This window comes from Anas acuta, chromosome 5 (assembly GCF_963932015.1).
Source record: "Anas acuta chromosome 5, bAnaAcu1.1, whole genome shotgun sequence".
Lineage (NCBI taxonomy): Eukaryota > Metazoa > Chordata > Aves > Anseriformes > Anatidae > Anas > Anas acuta.
In genome coordinates, this window is record NC_088983.1 from 30723169 (window position 1) to 30738953 (window position 15785).

General features: G+C 51.4%; 1 protein-coding gene across 2 annotated transcripts in view; it reads right to left on the minus strand.

Moving 5' to 3' along the window:
• The window catches only part of EPS8L2 (EPS8 signaling adaptor L2), a 61225-nt gene that overhangs the window by 28453 nt on the left and 16987 nt on the right, over nt 1-15785 (minus strand). Inside the window, exons 2-3 of one of the 2 annotated variants that reach the window (XM_068683614.1) lie at nt 13289-13353; nt 12412-12467 (exon numbers count right to left, since the gene is read on the minus strand). In XM_068683614.1, coding sequence (XP_068539715.1) covers nt 12412-12467; nt 13289-13332 — 100 coding nt within the window. In that variant the 5' untranslated portion in view covers nt 13333-13353. The remainder of the gene's footprint in view (nt 1-12411; nt 12468-13288; nt 13354-15785) is intronic. The other variant, XM_068683615.1, reaches the window with a different exon arrangement.

The window sequence follows — 15785 nt, forward strand, 5'->3', positions numbered from 1 at the left end:
GGCAGCCTTTGCATTCACTCCTGGCTACATCCCAAGAGAGGTATTCTCTGTTCACTTTGCCCCAGGAAGGCACAGTCTCCTGGTTGCTCCTAAACCATGGAGTCATTTGCTTCAAGTCTACCAAGCCTGTCCTTTACATCTGCTCCAGAACCACCGGGAGCCACTGAGACTCCTGGAAGTGGGCAAGTGGCTGGGCAGTAATTAGGCCAACACTTAACGAGTGTTCTCCTTTAAACCCTGTATGTGGGGAAGCACCTGGGGGGAGTAACTGCAGTGAACAGAGCGTGCTGCTGTTACAAGAGCAAAAAACCCAAAAGCATCCATCAGGAGCTTCACCTTAGTCCTGGGGGGCTCCTAGCATTCAATTCTCAACTGAATCACTTATATTTAATCCACCTGCCAGCAGATCCTGTGCAAATGGAGGGGAAACTGGCCCAAATCTGCTACTCATCTTTCCTGGAGAGTTGACAGGAGTTAGAATAACTAATAGGCAAGTGCTTTCTTGGCACCGATTGCCAGGATTTCTACAAACAAGCCACACATCCTTCCTGAGGAGCGTGTGTGCCCCCACACGTAACATGCAGTTACATGCCTTGGTTCTCCTGCCTAGAACTAGATGTGATTTCGAGCCAGCTCAGCCGTGAGTGCTCTTGTTTCAGCTTACTTCGATTCAGCCCACACCAAGTGGGAATTTGGGGTTTCTTTGGCTTTCCTAAAATGAGAGTGCTGGCAGGGAGGGCAGTTAAAAACTGGCTAAACAAACTCAAATCTCTCAAGTATTTTAGACCGCTGATCTTCTGCAGCATTTTACTGCTCAGCGCTGTCCCCCTGTGACTGCTCTGCTTCGGACAGACACAAGGGGTGGTGGAGCTGGGATCAGGCTCTGGAACAAGCTCTTGCTTTGAGTTCCACCCCTTTAGCGTGAACCTTTTCCCCGGCCTCTTTTGCATCTCTGTTATGGTTTTATTTCTGCTTGACTTCCTTCGAGACAGAAGGGAGGATGAACACGTTTCAGAGCTCAGCTCTAGGGCTCTGCCAGCAGGTGTCTCTCCAGAACAAGCACTGGCCTGAAAGGTTTCCTTTCTGTGGGGTTTAACTTGGGATCTTCATTTTAGGTGAAACAGAAGTTGCCAGCACAGAAGAGCTTTTAAACTGAGCCTCTCGTGGTACTTCTGCAAAGACAGGGCTGAGCACTGGTAGCAAAACTGCCTGCAGATGCAGGAACATCTTAATCATACAAAGAGGGGCCCAGAGAGGATAGAAATGAAAAGGGATGCTGGTGCTTTTGTTTGAGGCCTGGCAAAGGTTGATAGCAACATATTTCTAACCCTTTTTGTTTTCAAGCCTGAGAGGTGTCTCATCAGCTTGGCAGGACACCCGTGTACTTTGTACCTTCACAGAATCACACAGAACCACAAAATGGCTTGGATTGGAAGGGACCCTAAAGATCATCTCATTCCAATCCCCCTGGCCCAGGCAGGGACACCTCCCACCAGACCAGGCTGCTCCTAGCCCCATCCAACCCGGCCTTGAACACTTCCAGGGCTGGGGCACCCACAGCTCAGTGCTCAACCCGTAGCTCCCAGAGTGACCTTGAGGAAATGAATTAATATTTCAGCACGGCCAGTTCCCACGTTAGGCTCACATTGAAGGGTCGATGGCACTTTGTTTGCTGTTTTAATTGCAGTCTGCTCTACTTCAAATGTGGGGCAAGGTCTGGGACAGGGCACACAGCAAAACACGTCCGCAGGGAGTTGTGTCTCATGTGAGTAACTTTTTTCTCTCAGTAACCTCAATTTCCTCACCAAGCATTTCTCATGCACATCGATGACACTAATGGAAATGAGAACACCGCGTCTGTGTGGGATGGAGGCAAATTTGGACTTTAACGCATCCCATCCGCTCCTTTTTAAAAAGGAGTGGAAAAAAGACTGAAGCAGGCAGTCTGGAAACAAAGGATTTTTACTTTAGGGCAGGAAACATCTTCAGCTCTGAAAGGAAGGGTGCTGAGCAGTGTCAAGAGCTGCTGGATACTGGGGAGATGGGGTTTACAGAGGGAGCCCAGCCACAGGCCCCTTCAGCCTTTTCCAGCCCTGGTGAGGGCCCTGTAGCTCGGTGCCAGTGCTGGGGGCCTGGAGCTCCATCTCCACCAGCCTGTGAGCCAGAGAGGGCCAAGGGGGAGGCAGAAATGAGTTTCTGCCTGGTCCAGTTTGGGAGCAATCACTGCTATCAGCCAGGATTCTCGCATTAGGGGTCTGTGGCAAGGCTGTTGCCCAGTGCCAGGTGCTGCTGCAGAGCTGGAGCTGCACAAACCTGGCAGCAAGATATAAAATAAGGCATGGGTGGTGCGTGGTGGGGAAATGCAGAGGTTCCCACTCCCTCTGTTCATTCTCCCTGGAGGTATTGCCTTTAAGAGCCACACAACTCAAACAATGTGCCTCTATTTTGTCTCAGGATGCCATTCGAGTGACATCTCAGAAGCTGCCCAGGCAGAGGAAAGGGGTGTTTCTGCATATTCTCTTTCCTGTCCCTCCCTTTAAGATGTCTGCTTCTTCCTTCTCCTGAAAACCCTCCTTGTTGGCTTCTACCTGGCCCCTAAGCCCATGGGAACCTCTCCTTTCATGTTTCCTCCTGGTATCCTCAAAATAGAACTACACAGCCTGAGAACAGCTGGGCTTTCCTGGGCAGCAGAGGTGCAAAACGCTGAAATCTCTTTTTCTAGTGCTCAGTTTTGATTTAAATGCAGGAAGAAGTAAGGATCTGGGCTGTAAATGACAAAATAGGCAATCTTAGGTCACATCTGCCTGAGATGTGGAAGCTTTAGGAAATGGTTAGGGTTTCATTGGTATATTTACTTCAAAGAAGTGTGATGAAACAATGTAAGCCTTTCTCTGGATTCATCATTATTTGCCTTAGCTTAAAGCTGGCTCTGGTCATGCTGGGCTGAAGCAAATATACCACACAGAGTGATGCCCGCATGGAGACCTGTGGCTGTTTTAAGTTTTAAGCTAAGGCAACTCTGCAGATAATAGGAGATCCTTTATGTGAGCCGGGTGAACTCCCTTTGCCAGAAAAGACGTGAGAAAACAGGACACGTGTCCGAGTGGCTCCCACACTGCCCTTCTGCATAGCCTTGTCCTCCACCTCCTTAATTTTGTATGAATGAACACTGGTGTGTTAGCAACAGTAGCAATTTCCTCCCAGTTTATCTGACACCTCTCATGCTAGAACACTTTGCATTTATACAGCATCTTGCAATGGAGAAGACCCAAGCACGGTAACGTGACCCAATCCACACCACATCCCCAGCAGGCAGGGAATTTGCATAATCCCCATGTGATGAATAAGAGTTACAGGAATATAAAGATGGTTTTCCTCAGATCGGATGGCAGCTGCTGTCACAGCACAGACACCAGCGTGCACCTCTGCTTAAACGAGTCACCTTCTGCTCTCTCCCTTTAGAGGCTGCTGTGGTGGAGGGCTACTGGGATGCAACACAGGCTGGATTGCAAAGGGCATGCGAGCTCCAGGGCCATGGCACAAGTACAGCAAACATCTGAAGGTGATAAAAGCTGGCGTGAGACCCACAGTGACCACTGCTGTACTTTTTCCCTGCTGTCTGCCAAGAGAGCCGAAGAGATGGGAAAACAATAGAGCTTTGTGCCTTGCTTTTGGTGTCTGGCAACAAAAAGCCCTCATAATGTGGGGATCATCATCAGGCCAGAGGTGGTGGGTATGACCCACTGCTGCAGCCTCAAAAACAATGACAAGTAATTCACAGTCACATCGTGCCGAGCCTAAACACTTGCTGTATGCCTGGCACAGGCACTCAGGAAAGTTTTGAATGACTCAAGCACGGATGCCACGTGAGATATTCACACGTGCAGAACTGTATTTCTTCATTAAATTGCCTCGTCTCTTGCCTCGAGAGGTTTGGCCCCATGAGCCCTAGGACACCCCTTGCAGGAAAAAAGCAGAAATGATTCTGTAACTGAATTCAGCTCAGTCCCTTCCTAAGCAGCTAGCTTTCATCTGGACTCATACCCAGAGTTGTGGGAAAAACTGCAAAGCCATTCTCTGAAGAATGTTATCTGTCACCAATATCTCGCAGAAAAACAGCACTGCGGAAATGATGTTTCCCACTGGCACCAGTGGCCACATGAAGAAATGGAAAAAGCTGAGACCGCTGCAGAGGTAACAAGGTGGATTTTGCCAGCTCAGAATGGACTCAAAACTGGGTGCTGTGCTGAAAATCTAGTGGCAACACACAAAAGTCCTGGCTGGAAGGGAGAGAGTCTTGCTTGGCTTTACATTGAGGAGTGGGAAGGATGAAAGACAGGAATTATTGAGAAAGAAGGTACGATCAACTCACATCCTGGAGGAATGGGGTTATCGGCTGAGTCCAGGAAGTCAAAACACATCTTAAGTGCCAAGTTCCCTCCCCATTTCCATGCAACACCCTTTTTTCCAGGGGTTGGGATGTGGCTGTGAACACTCCCTCCAACCTGGCACATTGTGTGCACAACAGATCGCCTAGCGGGATAAATTCTGTCCCGTGGGAGTAGTTTAGAGGTGAAGGAACTTGGTTAAAGTCAACAGGGATTTTGAGTAGTACAGAGGAGGGCAGAAGAGCCTTAGGACGGCTGTAGCACTAAGTGTGACATGAAGCATTCCAGCAGTTTTGGGGGAATTTGAGCACTTTTTCTCCCTCTGGCAGAGGCGGGACCGTGGTGCTCTGCTGATCCTAACAAGGGTTTCAGGTCATTTACGGGCAAGATCCCAAAGCTCTGCCCCGAGATGCCATTTCTGCCCTTCTGTAGCAATCTCATAAACAAAAACTCGCCCACGCTTTTGCTGTACACCAGGGCTGAAGTCATTTGTGGTGCAAACAGGTGCTGCTGTGACAAACGCAGCCGTTTGCACCAGCATTGCGAAGGCCCCAGCCTGCCCTCTGTGCACAGCTTAATTAGGGAGTTTTATCACCCAGGATCCTCCCTCATCCTCCCCGCATCTCCCCATATTTGTTTTCTGCTGTTGCTGGGTGGAAGGCTCCATAGAAAATGTGGGGGACGGGCAACTCATCAGTGAAGCAGTCTGTAGGGAACCAAGGAGTAATATCAGCCGAGTGAAACGCGAGACGGTGCAGCCTTGTGGTGTCGTTGCTTCTGCCCTAAATGCAGACCACGCTTGCACAGCCGTGGGGGAGCACAGCCCCCTCTGGTGTGGGCATAGGAGGGAGACTGCATCTGAGCACAGAAAGTCTGTCCCTCTGTCCCCCTCAGGTCAGGTTTGGGAGATGGCTGGCGAACTGCCTCGGCCACCTTGTGCTGGCAAGGCGAGAGCGCAGCTGCTGCAAAGCATCCATCTCTGTAGGGGTGGCACCACAGGGTGACAGGGACCACAGACCTGAAAGGCGGTTATCCTACAAGGATTTCGAAGGGACCCAAGGGTCAGGACTATTGCTCAAGCACTGAGCTTTGTTTCAAAGCCCTGGTGAAAGACACAGACACAAAGCTGAGACACAGCAGGGGATGAGTAAGGATCCAGTGCAGTGCAACTCGGAGCTGAGATACTGGTATAAAAGTGGTGTGATCCTGACAGATTTGGCTCTGCCATTCCCATTTGATAGTACTTATGCTCTTTTGCACATTCTGTTTTATGGCATTTATAGGATTGGTTTATTATCATTGGCACTACCAGGCCAAAGACCTCTCCTTGATTCCCTCCCCCTGCATTGCATTGGAGACCTCCCTGTGTCCATTGGAGCATCCTGAGGAAAGTCCTGGCTGTTGCCTTCTGGAGCTTGCCAATTCCTTATATTATCTATATGCTATCTAGCAGCACACGCGCTCTTTATAGTAACCATTTCTATGTAGTATGAGCTGGTTCTTCTGCCAAAGCAACAGGTCAGGACACAGCCCTTCGGAGGAGGAACGAAGCAGCAAATGCTTCAGAACACTAATGGCAATTATGCAAATTTTCCGGGCCTGCATTAAAAAGCAGCCTTACGAAACAGCATCCATTCCCAGGATGGGAGCAGGAGGCCAGATCTGATCTGGCAGTCAGATCGCTCATCTGCGGTGTGCAGCGCTGCCGACCCAACAGGCTCCTGCTGCCTCGCCGAGTGGGAGGACGCTCCAGGTTCTGCAGGGTTAGTCAAGGATCTGATTTCGGGCACTGCACAGACCTGCTGCGCCTGGGCTCCCGGCCCCAAGGCAGCTGCAGGCTCTGTCGCTGCTGGAGCTTCCCTGCTCGGGGGTTCCCATGGTTGGCCAGTGCCGGGGACAGCGTGTGGGATGTAGTGCTCCTGTCTGCCCCATGACATCCCCTGCCCGGCTCTCCTCCATGCCACATGAGTATTTCAAGGAAGGAGAAACCACAGGAGGTTGGAATAACATTGCAACCAGTTTGTTTTGCACGTAGGAGCTGGGATAAGCAATGCCAGAGGAAAATTTTGCTGGCAGGGGTAGTGTCTGACATGGGAGCACCTCCCCACATCGGTGTGATTGTGTCAGCAAAGCCCTCCCAGTGCAGAGCCAGCCTTCGGCCCTAACTGTGTAACTAAGCCCTAACTAAGTCAAAGCATGGCATTGCAAGAAGATCTGCTGGGCAGCAAGAGGAGAAAGGCAGCAGGAATGAAACGCCACCAAAAGCTTTAGAGCTACTGCCCAGGCTCCATTTCAGAAGCCTCTTTGCAGCTTCTTCCAAAGCCTCGAGCACCCTGTCCTTCCCGCCACCACCACGGGCCTCTCTGAATGCCAGCAGCTGTCGGTAACAGTGGCCGTGACACTGGGAATCTGTGGGGACAGCCATCCCCCTTTGGGATCTGGAAGCTCCCGAAGTGAATGAGAAGGCTCTCACTGACGCTGGGGGTGTGAATGGGCTGGGCAGCGGGGAGCTGTTGCCTGATAGCATGTTGGCAGCCAGTCGGTGTCAGGAGGCTAAATTCCTCCCTGGCATGCCTAATATTTGCCACTAGCTCAAGCCCAATTGCTCACATTCTTCTTTTATTAGCTGAAGACACAACCCACTCTAGAAGAGCAAATAAAAACCTGACCCTTGTGCACGGGCCGTGCACATCAGGTAACATCGCCTGCCTGTCCCGGCGTGCCAAGGGATGGCCAGCAGCATCCTGAGCGGCCGCTCGGCAGAAAATAAACAGGCTACTGAGAAACTCACAGGCAGAAGCATTCCCTGTCCCTTTAAAATCAGAGCTGGGAGAAATATGCCAGGTTATTTTTCACTGAACAATTCAAAATGATGTTTTCTAAACTCCCCGTAGCCGGTAATGACATTTTTTGAATATCAGGCCCTTGACTTAAGTAAACAAAGTGACAAATTTGCTTCACTTGAGAACCAAAAACCACTCATAATAAAAAGTTTCCCCTATTGTTTTTGTCGTCATTAAGTAACTAATCCAGCGTTTGTTCCCAGAGTACCTGGGCAGGTCCAACAACCCATTTCCATTCAAGAAAATGTCCCTATGAGTAAACTCTGGGCAGATCCTCCATGCAAGGGGAGAAATTGCACTCAGCAGGCTTGAAGCAGCAAGGAAAAAGGGCTGCTGGAGGTGCAGACTAGGCACTGTGGGGTCAGAGGGGGAAAGGCCTCTCTGCAGACCCCATTGCTAGCTGCCATCCCAAAAGCATTGCAATGGGGACGTGAGGGCTGCCTGCTCAGAGCAGCCAGGGCCAAGCTGAGCCAGCAGCACCCAGAGCAGAGCCTTCGCCTCCCGGCTTCACCACCGCCGGGTTTTGGTCCGCAGGAACCACCAGGAATGCTGGCTTGCTTGCTTTCTTCCAGCCCCGTTTCCAGCTGGAGTATTACGTTTCCAGGCTTTAAATAAAAGGCTCACCCGCAAGGCAGCGTTGCAGAGGAGCCGGCGTAATCTGAAGCTGGAATCTCGGGTGGGAAAGGGGACGTGAAGAAAGACGCTGAAGTGGCACTGAGGGAGCCGGGGGGCAGACAAGGGAGTTATTCAAGGCCGACGGCGGGGGAGATGGGGAGCCAGTGTCTCAGGCAGTGCTCTGACTCGGAGCCGTGTGAGCAGATCAGCGCTGCCCGGGGGCTTTCTTGTGGCGGGCTGAGGAAGCCAACAACAGCAGCAGGTGGGAAAGCTGCCCTGCCTTTCTCTCCACCTATCGTAGGAACATTTCAGCTCCTTGCTGTTGCCCCATTGTACTGGGAAAACATCAGCAGGGACGCTCCCTCCTCTGAGCAGCTGTCAGACCATGCTGGCACCGGGCAGGAGCAGGGGAAAGGTGAAATGTGTTGGTCCTGGTGATGCAGACAGCTGTGTGTCCCTGTGCCCTGTCCTGTGCTCGAGATCCTGGGCAAGCAGCAAGCAAGTCCTTTGGGAGAGGTGTGCAAGAAAAACTGGGCTGGTAAACACCTGATAATTTTAGGGAAAAAAAGGCGGTATCCAGTCAGTGTTTCTGTCTTTCTGCTTGAGCTGGCACAAGCCCTGTCTGTAAAGGTGTCTCGCCAAGGCCCTGCTTCACCTCGTGCTCACCCAGGGTGCAAGTGGGGACGTGGGAGAGCAACTGGCAAGGAATTACAGGCCAGGGGACACACAGGGAGCTGTCCAGTCTTATCTTCCCCACGTAGCCCCAGAAGGAGATACAGGAGGCCTGCAGAGACCCCAAGGAGCTGTCCTGTGACCATTAAACCTGTCAGTCCTTCACCATCGGCATATTCTGCCTACAGCTGATGGGTCTCCTCTCCCCACGGCTCCCCAGGCAGATGATACCCATCCCGGGGCCCAGAGGGAGCGGCGCTTCTCTTTGTGTTCGCATCCCGTGTCCTGTTACAGCGCTGAAGCCTTTCTTGGGTTACGGGAGGCGTGCAGTGTCAAGTGATCGCACCTCGCATGCTGCTGCCTTGCAGCTCCGCGTTTCTCCAGCCTAACTCAGGCCATCGGCAGTGCTCATGCCCTAAACTCCCTTCTCCAGCCCCGTGCCACACCAAGGTTGGGACTTTCCCAGAAACGAGCGTATCGAGGAAGGTGGGCAGCTTGGTGCCATTTCTTGGCAGGGCAGAAAGCAGCTGAACATCACAGGGACAGACTCAGCACTGAACAGAAGTGAGCTCTGCTGCAGGGCCATTTCCTTCTCCTAGCCCTGTGTGAAACCCACTATAACCATTAAATTCCCCTCGACTCTACACAGCTCCTCACAGTCACAGTGCCTGAGCCCTCACGACAGACAGCACCATCTAATAAACCACAAAAGCAGCTTGGATGAGTGCCTGCAAAAGTCCACACGGTTATTGCCACAGAAAGGGGTGGCAAGCGTGCCGGGGAGACCGCTGTGCACAGACACCTCCCTTCCAGCCCTTCCCTTGGCTCCTGCCAGAGCCACGCTGGTTTCCCCCCCACGGCCTTTCATCTGGGTTCAGAAGAGATGCCGGTAAGCGGAGAAGCAGCTTAATTTATTTATGGCACGCATTAACATTTATTCGGCCGGTTGCTGTGCATTGAGCAAGGTGGCAACCTGAGAGGTGCCAGCCATTCCCCCTGCTGCCCGCCGAGCCGGGGCTCTCTGTACGAGCAGCCACAGATGCTTCCAGAACACGGAGCTGAGCAAATGTGATGCTGTTCTGCTAAGGGGGGTGGGAAGGATGACACGGCTCCCATGACAGCCGGGCAACTCCAAGGATGGCTGAGCACCCTAGAAAAAGCTCTGATCAAGATTCTGGTAGGGATAGAGCCAGGGGAAGATATTTCAGGGCTGTAAGCCATTTTTCTGCAGAATTCCCCGGTGATTTGGGTCTCTCTGCATCCCTCTGTGCTCACCACAACATAAAAGACTTGGTGCTGTGTCGTGTACCTGGTGTCACAGCACTCAGAGCAGGCCAGCTGTGACACCAGGGCAGCCACCTTCCTCAGGGGCCAGCACCTCTGTGGATCTGCGTGGCCCAGCAGCTGGGACCTGGGTGCTGTGAGCCCATCGATTCACAGGATCATTGAGGTTGGAAGAGACCCTTCAGATCATCAAGACCAACCATCACTACCTAGTCCACCACTGAATCATGTCCCCACGTGCCACATCCACACATCTCTTAAATAATTCCAGGGATGGTGGCTCCACCACCTCCCTGGGCAGCCTGCCCCAACACCTGACCACCCTTCCCATGAGGAAATTCTTCCTAATATCCGATCTAAGACACCTGTGTGCTTTGGATCTGCAGAAGGACGTTACCCAGCGAGCTTAAAATGCAGCAGATGTCTGCATGCTCATCACACCCAGACTTTGGAGGCCTGGCAGCATGCACAGGCTGAGGGTCCAGCCTGACTGCACCGGAGAAAAATGGAAACATAAAAAGTCTCCTAAGCTCTGAATGTCCCTTAGCAGCATCATAATCACATAATCAAGGCCAGCTCAGCTTGATGTGATTTGTTTCATTATGAAACATAATTCTCCCTGGAATTTTAGTTCTTGCCTGCCCTCCACCCCCAAATGTGCCAGCTCACAGCAGAAACTGATGTTGGGGGAGGGAGGATTCAAGTGGGAAGGGGACCCAAACATTTAAATGCTGGCTTAACACACACTGAGTGTCCTTTGGAAAAGGCACGCTGAATTAGTGAGCAAGTCTCAAGCTCTGCCAGGCATAAACTCCACAGACGTGCTTGTGCATACAGGGCTGAGCCAGCTGACAGCCACTGATTTCTGCAGTAAATTACTGCAGCCCTCATAGTGCCCTGCTGAGGCGGGAGGGAAATCAGGGGCCGCTGATTTAATTCCTCTTGAGGATTTGGCCTCTGGACTTACAGTACTTGTTTGAGGTTTGCTGGAATTTGGTGGGAGAGGTCCTGTTCTTGCTGAAATTTGCTTTCGGGGTGTGTCCATTAAAAAAAAAAAAAAAGAAGATGTGAAGATGTAACTCAGCATTTAAAATGACTTATTTGAGAAAGTGTTTGGTTTCAAAACAGTTTTTCACCTTTTCCCTTTGCTTGCTTTTACGATGAAGGCATTGCAGGGTGGGCAGTACTCACCACCAGATACTGCCACATCAGTTCTGTGCACAGAATTAGATCCCACCCCAACACCCTGATAATTCAGAGCCCTGGGCTGTCTCCATCAGTGGGTGCTAACCTGAGCTCATGCCCTGTTTCCAACACAGTTTTCAACTCTCAGTTTCATTTTCTCATGTCTCTGTATGGCTCTCTATTTACCTTGTAACTAAAATGTTTCTGGCCCTGATTTGCAAGATTTGCAAGAGCTTTCAGAGCAGAGCAAAGGAAATGGTGCTGTCAGAGGCAGGACGAGCTCAACTGAGATGGCAGTCCTGTGTGCAGAGTGGAGCAGCACCTGAACATTGCCACTCCTCGGCCTCTCTCTTCTTTCTGGGCTTAGCACATGTCCTTTCATCCCCAGACAAATGACAGAAACAGTTCAAACCTTCTCTTGGCACCTGCCCATCATGCAGCATCAACGCCAGAAGTAGCCCTGTCCAGTAGCATTAAATTGCTCATCCACCTTTATTCCCATGTTTCACTTCTTTGCAGCTATTCAGTTAGCAGTTCCTGTGTTTAACACTTCATCCTCTCAGTACAGCCCCAATCTTCCCCAGTGCCCTCTTCTTGAAATCCATCATTTCAGGGACACAGTTTCAGGCCGCTCCACACTGATAAAACTCCAGGCAAAGCCATTCAGCAACCAAAAGCACTTTCCAGGGACAAGCACAGCCACTCTTGCCTTGCAGCACTAAAGGGAGCTTGCCAACCAAATACAAGCTGTCACAGCCCTTCCACACCCTATGCAAGCACCAACCTGGCAAACTGACAGCTCTCTGGTGGGAGAGTTTGCAGGTTTGGGCTCCCTAAAAGCTGCAAGTGTTCCCCCTGACAAAACCCTTTCTCTTTATCCAGAGAGCAGCTGAGGGGGAAGAACTGTTATTGGTACCTAAATGTTCTCTACTGCTCTTCAGCCCGTGTTTCGCTGGCTCCTCTGGAGCTCTGGTGGTTTATGGACAAGCTGCAGATCAGGCTCTGCACAAGCGCCAATCCCACCAATTCCCTCTGCTTCTGACCAGCCAAAGGGCACTGGAGTTTTCATGGCTCACCGAGTAGTTAAAAGAGTATAATCATTAACATGCTGAGGACAGTTTTTCCTTTGTTGGGCCCCTTACGGGGTTATCTCGCTAGCATAACTAGAGAGGATCTGGGTGGCAGGTGGGGAGCGAGAGGAAGCGTTTGCTCGCCTGTCTGCACGAAATCACCGCTGGGCCCCGCGTGGGAGATGGCAGCGTGGAGGCAAGGTGCATTTTCACTGCCATCTCAGGGCAGCTGCTGTGCGTGGAGGTCTGATACACAGGCCCAAATACTGGCGTAAAACTCCCTAGCAGCTGCCTCCAGATCTCCAGAGGTGCCCTTGCTATAGCAAACCCTACATGTCCATGGGCATGACTTACCGTACAGGTCCTTTGCGCTCAGCTTGGAGGCTCCGTCTGCTCTGCCCATGCTGCCACTGTAAGAGAGACAAGACAGAAATCAGCCGTCACTTTTTAACCTCATTAACATCTGCTCTCACATGCGATGCACACAGCGATTGGCGCTGCAGCCCCATGGCAATCCCAAGGGAGAGCAGAACTGCCCTCTTCACCACGGCTATCTGGCATGCTGTCCCAAATCGCCTGTGTTTGCTTCTCTGACCGTGCTAGGGATAAGCAGAACCCCCATTTTACCACCGAGTCCACCTAAACCCAAGGCAGTTTAGCCTTAGGGCCCTTGTTAATGGACCCTTTTAAAACCCACCTCGGCTGCTCAGACACAGAAAGCAGCCCCTGTAAAAATGTGCAAGGATGTAACTGAGTGCAAAATGCTTTGAGTTTGGGGTGTCAGGCCCCTAGGAATGGGTTATATCCCCTGTAAGGCCATCCCTCCCCCTGCCCTGCCTGCCCAGGCTGTGTGTGGGAGTGCGCAGCCTGAGGGAATGGTGGGGACAGGGGAGGATCAAAGTGGCACCTCAGGGTGCCATGGCTGAGGCAGGGGGTGGCCAGCAGCTCCTGTCACGATGTCCCCCTGGGTGCTGGCGGTGGTTGGCAGCACTCTTACACCTGTACCCCACTCTCCAGAGACCAGGAATGTGCAGGAAAGTCGTGCCCATGAGGTGAGGGGCAGTAATGCTGGGTACCACCACAGCTTGTGAGGTGCCTACGGAGGGTGAAACAAACCCCTGGGATCTGCAGGGGATGGCAAGCGGGACCCCCAGAAGCATCCCCCTGGGTGGTGGGAAGGAGCAGAGGTGCCAGCCATGAGATGGAGGGAGCCCACCATGGAGATGCTTACTTTGCTGAGCCAGAGCTGCTGCCGTGGGATCCCTTGAGACTCATGTTGCTTCACAGGACAGGCAGCTGCAGCAGAAGCAGAGGACACAGGGTTAGCAATCAGAAACCAGCCATCACACACTCAGATGATTTATCCGTGTGCATGGTGCCTTTCCCACCTCTGACTTGGGGTCCCCAGGCAGCAGCCTGGGCAGGTGAGAGCGGTCAGCTGGGCACAGTGGGGTTTCCAGGCTGGTCTCTGCCCCATGGCTCAGACACTTGTCACAGCTCTGAGCCAGGCCGAGGTGAAGATGACACAACCTTTCTGAAACCTACGTCCACCTCTGCCCTCTCACCCAGCCCGTGCAGGCACACCCAGACTCCGCGGCATCTCAGCACAGCCACCTTCTACCAATGCAGCCCTGCCGATGGTTGAGTATGGCCCGATGAGACTTTTGCCTTTATGGCCTCTCTGAGGCCATTAGCAGGCTCACAGATCACTGTGGCCGTGTGCTCACCATGGTAAGTGTCCTGAGTCATTTTTCATGCCAGTACTGCCATTATCTTATGCCATGTGGCTAAACACTAGCTGTTAAAGTATCCTTACCTAGCGTATTCCCTGAATAGAGATAAGACTGCTCCACCGGCGGCATAAGGATGGAGAAAATAATTACTGCACTGGCTGGCTGCTTGGTGAGAGGCAGGCAGGCTTAGCACTGATATTTCACCTCCTTCTGCTGATGAGAATTGTAAGTAATGAGAAAATGCTTGAGAGAGATGCAGGCGCTGCTCTGAGAGCAGAACTGCAAGGGGAAAAAAAAAAAAAAAAGAAGGGAAAACAAGGTATAATAAAAACTCGGGGAACATTTCATATTGGGATTCAAGATATCCACCTCAGTTCTAGTGCATGCGTTGAAGGAAAGCCAAGACAAACTCTTCAAGGTTTTTTATTCCCTTTTAAGAAGCTCGGGAGGCACCTGTGTGTGGGCTGTGCACTCAGTGCCTCTTTTCCTTCTCCTGGGTCAGACCCCACTCACCTCATTATGAGGTTGTCAGAATTCAAAGGTATGGCTTTAAGATACCCGTTGGTGGTCTGAAGGAAGGCATTAATCACTGTTTTCAGTAGGAGCTCCTGCAATGGGACCTTTCAAGGTGGTTGGCACGTGCAGAGCTGCCTCCCTGAGGTTTTGCTTAACTGAGTTTAGGCTCAATCTGTGTGCAATCCCTGGGGAATACTTTGCAGTCATCCCTGGCATCTGGGATTTCCCAACGGGAGGCTGACTGTCTCTGCTGCAGGGCTTGTTGTATCATCGGCAGAGCTGCCTGAGATTCCCTAGGTATCCGGTTTTATTCCTCGTGTTGGAAACGCTCGCTTGTGGTATTTTGCTCTGTACGTTTTGCCCTGAGGTCAGGGCAGATTTGCAGCTTTCCTACCGATTGTAACACGTCAGAGGGATGTGCTTTGTGGCGATACAGCTCTTCAGGTGAGGCACACAGCATGCAGGTACGCTGCTACTACCATTGCACAGCCACACACTTGTGTTCACACGGACTCCCCTGGCATTTTCTGGGCTCAGCCTTATGGCTTTCGGCCTCTTTTGTATCGCAGTAACGCTCCTCAGTGCTAAGGCACGGGTAGAAATTACTTTGAAGTGCAATTTGTAGATAGTATATTAAATTCCCATTTTCATATATTAAATTCCCATTTTCATCTCTCTTTTGGCAGACACCAAAGTCCATGCACACACAAACGTGGCTATAAATTTATATATGTTAGAATAGAAACTTGGTGTTCTGCCAGCCTCTCTGAGCGTAAGAAAACCCGTTCCTGTGCCCAGGCTTAGGTACCTGTGAATTTTTCCTCTGTTAATAGCTGTCTGCTGGTTTCCTCTTACAGTCCTCAAACGGTTCCTATCTCTCAGATCTCTGTGTACATTAGCATAAGATACCTGGAAAAGGGAACGTGCTCTAATAAACCCAGCTCCTTTCTGTTTACTTTATACTGTCTGAGCACTTTAGTCCCATGGCTAATGATCAGAGCTGGGAACGTTTCTGCTTATTAATGTAATATTTCTGGCTCCCTTTCACTTACTGCCGCAGGGCCGTGTCCTTAATGGGCTGAAATCCAGGTTACTCCAGAAGATAAGGGAGTGCCGAGTTTGCCTGGTGGAGTTCAGAGCTTGCTCCCCGGCCCCAGCTGTAAAAAAACAACAGGAGGAACCAGGGTCGCAGCTGAGGACTTGCTGCTTTTGGTTTCTCCCTCACAAGCAAAAGACAAGCTCTAGGGGATCTGGTTCTGCTTTTAAAAGAATCCATCTGGCCAAATCCTGCCTTGCTGCCAGAGGAATGGGAATGGCAGCATTCGCTGCTCAGCCTCAGGGGTAGAACAGGAGCAGCCATAAAATGTGCCAATTCTTTATCTGCTGATGGTTAATAAGAAAATACCTAAGGGAGTAAGCTGGGCTCCCTAGAGGAAGGCAGAATAAGCTAGTGTGTACCTCGACTACTAGAAGTGTCTC